Raw genomic sequence first — 12,004 nt, forward strand, 5'->3', positions numbered from 1 at the left:
AAAATCATTGACACTGTAGATTGGATTTGCCATCAAAGTCCTTCTCACCATCCTTCTGAAAGTAAAATATGACGTGTTTCTTATATGCAATGGCAAAGAGTTATAAAGTTTATAAGATATGGAAATAAAACTATTGCTTGTAGTACTATATTTGTGCTTGGTGAAATATATGTCAAGTCTGGAACGGGTAGAATAATTATGAATGGATGAACAAGTAGGAAGATTATGCACATTACACTTAACATACAGAAGGCAATTGAGAATAAACATTGACGGCAACGTAAGTATTCCTAGTTGTACAAAAAGTGGTTTACAATGAGTTCTAGAAGAGACACCACAAATAATTCTCACTGCTCTCTTTTGAAGGATAAACAACTTAGAAACCGAAGTATGGTTGCCCCACAAAAGCGTCCCGTATCTGAAGTGACTGTGAATATGGGCATAATAAACTGTAAATAAAGAATTATAACATAATGTTTGTCTGAGGATTCGTAACATGAAAATTCCTTTATTAATTTTATTAACAAGATATTCTATGTGCGTACTCCAGCCCAGACCGGCTTCAAGGTGAATGCCTAGGAATTTAACTGAGGAAGACAAGTCAGTAATATTTCTGTTAAAAGAAAATTTAATATCCACAGTCTTATTGGAAGCTTGATCTATGATTTGCTATAATTATATCTACTCTCGATTGGAGAGTTTTGTATGTAATTGATTATGTTATTGAAGTGAATGTGGGTCAGGGGACAGAATGCATAGACATTGTAAAATAGTGCAAATTGAAGTATGCTGCTGTGCATGAGCTATTGCTTCATAATTTCCCACAGTTCATTCCTGTTGGCTTTGTCAAATGTAGTTACGTACTGTAAAACCCAAATAATGTTGGTATAGTATTTGTGTTCTTCACTAATTGTATCATACAGAATAGGCCTATGCAATCTCTGTTATAGTAATTCTCCCATCTTTCAACAGATGTTAATAATACAAATTTAGCTTTCAGGTATAGCTCCCTGTAAAGCTGACTTGAATAATTTCAAGGGAAAAATTGTTCTGGGGCCGGGCATTGAACCCGGGACCTTTGACTGAGCATGTCAACACACTACCAACTGAGCTACCCAGGAACTCTACTAGACCCTGGCTCAATTATTCCCTTTTTTTATCCACATACCTCAAGTGGGTTGACAAGACGTCAGAGACCCAACTTCCTGTGTGACTTAATTTGTGGTTACAGTTCATTAATAGAATTTGATAGTTGAAATCTATTTTTTACCAAAGGTTGCAACAATTTATCTAAATACCGGTACATGATTATGAATGATGCCATTTGGGAGTTTTCAATGTGCTAATGTCCACCCAAAGGTAATCCATGTTCATCTTTCTGCCCTCTCTCCAATTTCACAGTTTCAGTTTTCTGTGGTGCTTGACATGTAGTGTTTATTATTGCAGGAATTTTCATTTGCATCATCCACTGTTTATGGTGAATGTTGTCATACTTCATTTTGTAACAGCACATGTTATTCATTGTTAGTTCGTGATAGCAAAAGTTTCAGAGGAGAATGAATATCTAAGCGTAAATATAAATATTTTCGACACTGTTAACCAAAATACTCATCTTTTGTCTTCTGCCCTTAGTGCTGGTTCCCGTTATGAACAACATGATAATCTTGGAATTACCCATACGTTGCGAATTGCAGCAGGACTTACTACAAAGGACTCCACACAGTTTGGCATAACTCGAAACCTGCAGCAGATTGGAGCAAGTTTGAGTTGCCAGACAGACAGAGAAACTGTGGCGTATACTCTAGAATGTACACGAGATAACCTGTAAGTAGCTTTGAGTGATGTAGAGTTAAAATGTTTTAAAGAATAGGAAAACTTTATGTACTGACAAAAGGCATCTCTGAAGCCTATGATAGCATTGTAATGACTAGAGCCTGGATTTTATGTAATTACATGTTTTAATTCTACATATTTATGCATGAATAAAAGGCAAATGTTGGCGAGATATACATGTAGGAAAGTTGACCATAAATTTTATTTTACTTTTTTATTTTATTATTATTATTATTATTATTTGCATATCTATATATATAATTTGAACTGGTAATGAAAATTACAGGAAAACGGCTGAACCGATTTTAATAAATGACCCCTCATTTTGAAGCTTGAAACCCAAAGTTTTTCGGAAAAATAGTAGTTTTCAATGAAATGTCAGTTTTTCTACATAATTTTCCTATTTTCCAAAATCCAGCTGTCGTCAGTTTTGAGAACTAATGGCTTTTCAGAATAAAACAAAACACACACACTACAATAAAAAATATTACACAAAGGCCATGATCTGCAGGATTGCTGACATATTTAGAGCTCAAATTCTCTGACACCACAATTCCAATAGCTATGTCGATCTTCATTTGTGTAATTTTTTAGAACATCTCAAGACTTACTAAAAATAATTTACAGGTCTGATTCTCTGGTCCGTAATTTTCTGAGTGCAGCTGTGTATAGGATTTTAGAAACTACAAAACTTAAGAAGGTTTGATGATATTATTATATTAAAATTTGAATATTATCACAGTTTATGCCATGATGTATTTGTCACTAATGATATACATTAATGCTATTGATATGTCGATGATATGAAAGTGAACCCTTTTGGTGTTATATAAGTAGGCGTAGAGAATATCTTAAATTAGTTCTTAATATCTATAATTTACAGAATAACGACTATAGTATATATAGAGTTACTGAAAACTACAAAACTTACGTAACATAACAATATTGCTACTAAAAATGAAATACTTTTACAGTTATTACTGAAGTGGTGTGGGTCTTTTTTATATATTTAATGGCTGGGCGGTGTAAATACTTATATGTGTGATTCTCTCATTTTTCTAGGCTGTAGTGCAGTAATATGGAAGAGGCATTAGTACATTGAGTCATGCTTTCTATTTTAGCTGCATCTTATCAAAATTAATTTCATATTCATTTGGTTTAATCGATTAGATCTGAGATCGCTGCCAAGCATATCATTTTGTTGTAGGGAGAACTCGAAGAACTGAAGATAGATGTGTTCAAGAAAAAGTATTTAGCATAAAAACATTAAAGAGGAAGCTTTTTAAAAGAGATATTTTTGACAGGATTATTGAGTTATTATGTTGCTTTAAATGTTACATCTTCATCATTATGGAAGCAAATACATTTCAAAATGTCTGGTAATCTGTCTGGAAAATAAATATGAAAAATTTTATTTGAACTTATAATTAACTAAATTTGCAGCATTTGTTACACAAGCCACTAGTTTGGTATAATTTACATATTTCACACCATAGTACATAATTTTACATATTTTAATATTATTGAAGAATATATAATAAATCATTATTATTATAAATAATAATATAATAAAAACAATTTCTCGGTTTATTATGACTTACATTGAATTATCCAATACCATAGTAAGAAAGGAAAAATAGTTTGAACGCTATTGAGCTACTCATACATTGTCGTTATATTCAAAGCGAAATTGCACAATTCGATGCCGCCAACAATGAACTCGTTTCAAATGTTTTTCTTTCGTGTTCTCAAAACACATCAGGATTTGTAACAGTGTTGTTAACCAGTGAAGGAGTAACCAGTGAGTGTGTTTCAGTAAGATTGAATGATGTATTGAAAAAGAACCCAGGACACACAACTTTTTCCACTGTATGCAAAATACTTAAAGGTGAATGTGTGCAGCTCCCTGAGAACATTGTTCAGGGTATCATTCCTCATCTGAAATATGCTCCAGTTACTTCATGTGAAGTTGAGCGGTCTTTTTCCATTCATCAGAACATTCCAACAGACTGAAAGCAATCAATGACCGGAAAATATGGAAAAATATTTAATCATTATTTGCTCCTCTAAACAATAATTAAATGAGGTTGAATCACATGTGCAACTGTAATTTTTTTCACTTCTGTTTTCTTATCAGTGTGTAAAAATACATCTAATAAAGGTTAAATTTTTAAGTTACATATTTTTTATTTGTTACATATTTATTTATATTTATGCTTTACACTTGAGCTACATTAGGCATTGCAGCCCAAAAGAGCAGAAGCTCGTGCTCGGGCACAGTTTAGATCAGTTATACAAAATATATCACAAAATTAAGAGAGTTCATTGAGCACAATAACATTAATAAATGGTAAAATACATACAGCATGTAATAATAGGGTCTATATACAAATAGAAAATACAAAAGTACATAAATATTAGAGTATCAATTTTTAACTCAATTAGCTTAAACGATTAAATAATTAATCTGATTTGTTTCTTAAATCTGTGTGTGTTAAGTGTACTTAGCTCAGGGTAAGCTCTAATTAATGCATTATATATTTTGGGTCCAAAACTTCTGCATATTTCTCATTTTCCTGTTACATAAAATCCGAGCTCTAGTAATGACAAAGAATTCAGAAAGTCAACTACGTTTGCTGTACTTTGTATTTCTGTGTGTGTCGTGCTAGGATTTGAAACTACAATATACGCGTAAGTAACTTAATTTATGTATATGTCTGTGGATTTTATTGGGAAAATGCTACCTGCATGTACCCGTAAAACTACATTTTAACATTTTCTTTATAGGTAATGGTTATGATGAGACAATTTAACTACATTGTACTAGGCCAAATTCTCCTCTATATCTGCCCTCATTGAAGATAAAGTACACTCTCGTAGCTGAAAAGCATTTTTAATTCCTATTCTTCGTTTACATACATCACTGTAGCTGTTGTGGATTCATTTTCAATGCCGTTCTTTTTGTTCATAGGGATACTGGTTTGAAGTTTCTCGGTGATGTAGCGGCCAAACAAGTATTCAAGCCTTGGGAGTTGTCTGATAACATTCCACGACTTAAGTATGAGCTGGGAGGTGTCTCACCACATGCACGACTGTTAGACTTACTTCACAAGGCAGCCTACAGAACAGGACTTGGCAACTCTCTGTTCTGCCCTAAGTACCTTGTTGGTAGTCACAGTTCAGAATCGGTGAGTAATATAATTACTTAACATATTGGAGTAATGGTACAGTACATAAAGGCTTTATGCCATATGCATTTTCAATAATATAATAATAATAATAATAATAATAATAATAATAATAATAATAATGGCTTTATTTAACTTGGCAGAGTTAAGGCTCTAAGGCCTTCTCTCATACTCAACCAGGATTAAAATTTGCTTACACAGTTGAACATAAAACTGGATCAGAATTAAGTAATTACATACTGATACAATTTAGGTACATAATGAGATCAGAAGAGGTAGTTACATAAAATTTACCTCATAAAATAAAAATAAACATAGTGAAATACATATTAATGTTGTTAGAATCAAATACGAATCACATAAAAACAGAAGCCGATAATTCAATAAAAAAAATGTACACGGTAAAAATAAAAATAAACACATTAGTATACATATTAGTATTAGATTACAATTAAGTAGTATTTACATAATTAAACCAGAAACCGACAATTGAATAGAATGTACACAAAAAAAAATAGATTAATAATAAAAAAACAACACAGTGGGATACATAAAAAAAAAAGGAATATATGAGGAGCATCGTTTCAAAACGTATTAAGTCCCCCAGTGGACGAAATTAAATTTGTTACTTTGTATTAATTTATCTTTCATGCTGTGAAGTCTGATGGTTCCAAGTCGTCATATTTGTAAACTGTTAAACCAGTACTTAAAAATGATTTTGTGTAGTGTTTTGAAAACTTCTCCGGTTTACAAGTAATCCAGTTTTTCGTCGTTCGTGTAAAAAAATTGTAAGTTGCACATAATACGTTTTGAAACGATGCTCCTCATATAGACACTGTCCTGTAACTAACGTATTTTAGTGTATCTAAAAATAGCCTTTTATTTGCGTTATAGGGTCGACCAAAGCTTGCTGTTTGGAGTAGTTGGAAATTATACAGAATGTTAAGAGAAATTCGTAGTAAAACAGTAATTTTTTAATGGGACATCCTCTGTTTCATTCCTTAAATTTGTTATATTCTTGATCCTGATTCATGTGATATAAGTGTGAAGTAAGGTAGCTTTGTATTCATGTGTACAATTTTTATTATTTCATGAAAAATATATTTGGGAAGGTAAATTTCAATACAAATATTAGGTAGGCTATAATTTTTTTTTTAAATCGGTTATTTAACGACACTGTATGAACTACTGTTATTTAGCGTCGATGAGATTGATGATAGCGAGATGGTATTTGGCGAGATGAGGCCGAGGATTCGCCATAGATTACCTGGCATTTACCGTACGGTTGGGGGAAACCTCGGAAAAAACCCAACCAGGTAATCAGCCCAAATGGGATCGAACCTGCGCCCGAGCACAACTTCAGACCGGCAGGCAAGCGTCTTAACCGACTGAGCCACGCCGGTGGCTGGTAGGCTATGGTGTTTCTTGGGCAATAAAAGAATAGTTTTCATAGCATTTGACTGTTTGTTATTAAAAGACAGCAAGCAGTGAATGTGATGGAGAGTGCAGAGGAAGTTCACAAAGGACATAAGAAGAAAGTGACTTCTGATGATAATTCAGTAGCAGCATTGATGTATGTTGATCAAAACCCATAGGTATCCATAAAGCAGTGATCACTAAAAACTTTGTCGTGCTTGCCACATGCCCGTGCTTCTACTCAAGTCTAACAATGGCATCATAACCCCCACCTTATACACTACATGAACAATTTCAACATTTCAGTACAGGGTACAATAATTTATCATACAAGCTTATGGCTTTGAAGAATGTAATTAATTTCATACAAGAACTAGTGCCTCGCGTAGTATTCGGCAGTTCTGCAGAGATGTGCACCAGTTTTCTTCAGTTGATGTGAAGAAGAGTGATGGCAAGGCTGGTACCTATAGTTCATTCTGGGGAACGATCATTGAGCAGAAAAGTGATAACCAATGAGTGGCGAATTCTGATCCTGGTGATAAGAACTTGATCCTGTCACTTTAGAAATCGAGTTGAGAAGATGTCTGTCGAATTAAGCCAATTTATCCTGATTATCTGTTGCCATATTTAATAAATATTGTTAGTGACCTTTAGTTGTAGGTACCTAGTTAATGTTGTGCATCAGAAATAATATATAAATAAGAATAGATATTGCTAAATTATATTTCTCTGTTTATTTATTTACGGTCTTACTAATAAAAACTCTATATACAGACGTTTAACTGTCTTATACTTATACAATGAGTAGCTCATTTATATGCCGTGTGTAAATTTCTTACTAATAACCACTACATTCGTCGTGTAACAGTATAACTGTTGGCATCTTAAGTATCGATAGTACAACTGGCTCTAATCAATTACCACATTATATTTTGGTCAAAGAGTACAATTCAAGAATCCCCAAAATGATGATGCAATATCAACCCAGAGGACATTCACGGTTAGGAAGACCCTTTAGAAGACTGCTAGATGGGGCCGAAACAGGTCTGCACAGGCCTAATTCGTGACGGATGATGATGAGTACAAACTACAGCAATATTATTCTAATTATTCTATGCTCTTTGGTTTGTTCTTCTTGGTTACAAGGCAACCATCATCATAAAATGACAGTCGATACAAACAGCTGTTAGAAGGGCGGCCATTTTTTCTCTATATACAATGCTTAAACAAGGGGTTTCGTGTATATAACTCGTTGCTTACGAGATTACACAAGCTGGCGCATAGCACAATCGAGAGTAGGTCTCTGTGAGTCATGACAATTTCTGCCGCTAGGTTCGCCTCGCTGCCCTAAGAAATGATGAATAGTACCATCACAAAGCATTGTGTATCGTGAAAATAGTTCGATTAATTGTGCATTACTGATTGAGTACGAATATTATAAATATGCCAAGCATATTACAGTGTTATTTGAAGTTTGTTCAGCTAAGTTATATTGGAAAATTGACAGTTATCCGTCACAATTCTAATTACTTTAAATCCAATATCTTCCACTACTTTTAGGGCTTCCATAGTCAATTTTGCCAACTCATCTCCGGTTAAATTGTGTGTAAAATAAAATGACACTGGTATTCTGTACTTTGTAGACAGACCCTTGAACAGAATGCACAGCAATTTATTGGCCAGCTTATTTTCAATCCCAATAGCATTTTTCTCAGTGTCTGTCATTCCTATCAACATATCCAAATTTCTGTCGTACATCAATTTCGGTTTAATACTCATTTCGTCAATAATGAGAGATCCAACTTTTTCATTTTCATGCTCCAAGAACTTTTCCTCTGCAATTAGCCGAGCCTTTATCAAAGAGGTGACATCTGTTTCTCCTTTTGAGTGACCAATATAAGTTTTTAATATCTTTTGATGGGGTAAGTGTAAAATACCCAAGTTTCTTAGTAATCTATAGCCGGTAGATGACCTGTTAGATAGCAATATGCAGATTTTCAGTGTGTTTTCATGAAATTTACACTTTTGTTTTCCGAAAGCCTGAATTTGTTCAGTCAAAATGCTTGCTTTCAAACTACCTTCTTTAGCAGCTTCTTTTATTTTGGTATGTTGCTTTTCAATTCCTTGTTCTTCCTTCCCGTTTTGTTTCTGTAAACTCCAGAGCTTGCTTTTTAAATTACATTTTGTCTGTCTTAGTTTTCCAATAAGCTGATTTTGTTTCCGAATTGTCCTAGTAATTTTTTTACGTTGTAATGTAATGGCTTTGGGAATTTTTTTACTTCCAATTGAGCACTATGTGGCTATAGTTTTTTTATGTGCTTCATAGATTTCTTCAATTGAAACATTTGCTTCATTGAAAGCTGATGTACTATGTTCAACATTGGGTTTATTTTTCTTAACAGGATGGATGTTATTCACCACTTCTGTTGTCCTTCTTTTGTTGCGTCTACTTATGTTTGAAACATTTTGTTTATGTTTTGGAAAATCATCAAAGACGGATGGTACCACATTAGGAAGCAAACGTTTTAATGTTGTGCTAATGCTAAATTCAGCTTATTTGAAATGTCTGCTGCAGACACGCGATTTCTTGTTTGGCGTCCAAAGAGTCCTTGGTTTGTCCCCTTCGCGAGAAATGGCTACACACCACTTCTTTCTTAGTCCATCTTGTGGAAAACAATAAAACGAAAAATCACATTCTTTATTTTGGTTCGATTTGCACAATGGCACACAGCAGTAAACCATTTCAATCACACAACTTCCTAATTTAATAAATGCTAATTCAAAATATATTTACACGCACTAAAATACTACAGCGTTTACTATTACTATGCTCAATAGATTAATCACTAGGCCTATAGAAATATTTTCACCTCTGCAAGAAAAAATCGCGCAATAATTATACTTCTCAGTTATTGTGACGTTCGTATTTTTTTTAAAAGAGAGGGAAAAGTTAGGCCTTCTTGTAAATGCTTAATTATGAATTCAAGGAAATTAAAGATAATGCAGTACCTTAATTAGTTGCAATATCTTATTTAATAACAATATTAATAATATTAGATGAAAAGGGTAGGCTATAGTGCGTATATGTAAGATGTCAAGTTAATTTATTTCCGGAAATGTTTGGTGTATGAACTGAAGTACAGAGCAGACAGTCCCTCAGTTTATATGTAATATGTTTTAATATCAAGAATAACAGCCTTTTATTATAATATAATTGAGGAGTAGAAGTTTGGAAATTACGTCTATTGTCCATAAAATATTGTACGAAGCATTTAATAAGCAATGGTGAGTCCTTTAAATGTCCCAAATGTCAATGTCATTTAAGTGTTCTGCTATGAATATTTAGGGCAGAACAGCGCTCCGAGCGGCGGAATTGGCATTACGAGGGAACCACTTCAGACTCGTTTTTCAAGCGCTATGCACCAGCTTGTGTAATCTCGTAAGCAACGATATAACTACTGCAAACTAATTCCCATTGTATAGTTACAGACTGTTTATACACCATTGCTTATGCATGGTTTATTAGTAACGTTTTCTGTCTCAACTCTGCATAAGTGTCGTATAAAAACTATACAAAGTTTATTAGACCGATAGTGTTATTAGGATATTCATGACAGTGGCCTGGTATTATGAAATAGTGGAGTATGTCAGAAAAAAGAAAATACAGTCAAACCATTCACAGTGTTGAAAGAAACATTATCACAAATGTTATAAAATGTTGTGACAGAGAAAGAGAACAACGAAGTCTTAGTATTTCAATAGGAAAACCTACTGTAATGTATCAGTAAGGATAATGAATGAAATTAACAGCATGGAAAATGGTACTAGTATATTGTCGTCGCCAGAAAAAAAATGCAGATCAAAAGATCATGGAGGAAATTACGAAACTGGATTATGCACTTAATTTATGAAAACCTTTTATGATACAGATTATCCGATTTTTTCGATTAACTGTTCATTCTATGCCCTTCATTACCACGGATAATAGAGGTTCTACTTTTTTAACACAACATAAATTGAAGTTGATTAGTGACTAGTGTGAGAACAGTGTAGAGTTTAATTTAATCCTGAGGATTAATGATATGGGTTTTAGGAACTGAATAAGGTGAAAGTATTTTAAATTTGTATGTTTAATTTCTATGCACTAACATTTGTGTGAGTTCTTTCCTGACATAACTAGTGATGTCTGTCATTTATTTTTCACAGCTCCAGCATTATGTGAAGAGTCTTTTCACCACAAACCGTGCAGCAGTTGTTGGTGCAGGTATACAGCAGGAAGACCTTGTGTGTTTTGCCCAAAACCTTGCCCTAGAGAGTGGCGCAGGACCAGCCGATATTGCAACAAAATACAGTGGAGGAGAGCAGAGGATTGATGCAGCAGGCAGTCTTGCGCATGTAGCTGTAGCAGTGGAGGGTGCAAGGTATACTTACAGAAAATTAAACAAAAGACTATTATTCTTCTGTTGATTCTTAAGCTTGGCTTTATCTTCTACTAACTCATGACTTTCCTCCGCTTTTTTGTCTTTTATCTATATTGTATCCAAGATTTTAACCTTTTAAGCATCAGCACTCGCACAAGAACAATAAACACGCACTGAACTGGTTTGTTGGACTCGCATGTTTTTATAAAGACATTAACAGTTCTAGAATTACTCAATCAGTGCAATTGCTGAAAGGTGATATCAGCGAATAGGGATTATAAAGAATGGACACTGAGCGAAATTTCCTGTGTTTTGTTTCTCTGTGCGCTAGAGGTTAGTGTAATCGAGCATACGCTAAGATAATAATTGAGAATAGAGTTGAGACAGAGGATCCAAACATCGCCTACCTTATTGCATAATCCAGTAACACTTTGCTTCAAATAAATTCAAGTTAACGGCTTTTCCTTATTTCTCAATGACAAACTAGTTGTAACAATAATATATTTTATATTTCAGATATCATAAATTATAATATAAAATAATATAATATATTATAAAATTACGTATCGAATTCGTTTAATATTTGTATATAATATAATATAGGTATATGGTTTTACTTCTCGTAAGAGTTTTGTTTTTCCATTTTCAGTGCTATCAAATCATTACATATTTTAATTGTTGTTGGGGTCAACGTCCTGAAGGTACTCTGAATGCCACACGCTTTTTTGTTTGAGGAGTCACTGCCATGCTATTTCCTATCTTTGGCATTATTGTAATAAAAACTAAACATGAAAAATTAATTAAAATGTGAAATGGCATTTCTATCAATCACCCAAGTGCATGTATCACACCATATGTTATATTTATTTACAAACCTCAAAATCTGTGCTTCATTGGCTGGCCATGATAATATCTTTGAAAAATATTGGAGTGCAAGAGGTCAGATGATTTTATTGTCAAACGCCTGGCATTAGAAAACAACAACACATTTATTTACAATTTATTCGACTATAATCTTGAACTGTAACCACAACGCAACACATAAAATAACTGTTATGTATTAATATTAGTACTGATATTAATGAATTATTAGTATGTTGAAATTTCAATAGCTTCCAGTAATCTTCTCTGAAATCTAGAACAACT

General features: G+C 33.5%; 1 protein-coding gene across 1 annotated transcript in view; it reads left to right on the forward strand.

The window, feature by feature from the left end:
* Nucleotides 1-12,004, forward strand: part of LOC138703763 (COP9 signalosome complex subunit 1-like) — a 65,557-nt gene that overhangs the window by 49,964 nt on the left and 3,589 nt on the right. The window contains exons 10-11 of the mRNA XM_069831921.1: nucleotides 4,805-5,021; nucleotides 10,644-10,858. Coding sequence (XP_069688022.1) covers nucleotides 4,805-5,021; nucleotides 10,644-10,858 — 432 coding nt within the window. The remainder of the gene's footprint in view (nucleotides 1-4,804; nucleotides 5,022-10,643; nucleotides 10,859-12,004) is intronic.

This window comes from Periplaneta americana, chromosome 7 (assembly GCF_040183065.1).
Source record: "Periplaneta americana isolate PAMFEO1 chromosome 7, P.americana_PAMFEO1_priV1, whole genome shotgun sequence".
In the NCBI taxonomy this organism is placed as follows: Eukaryota; Metazoa; Arthropoda; class Insecta; order Blattodea; family Blattidae; genus Periplaneta; species Periplaneta americana.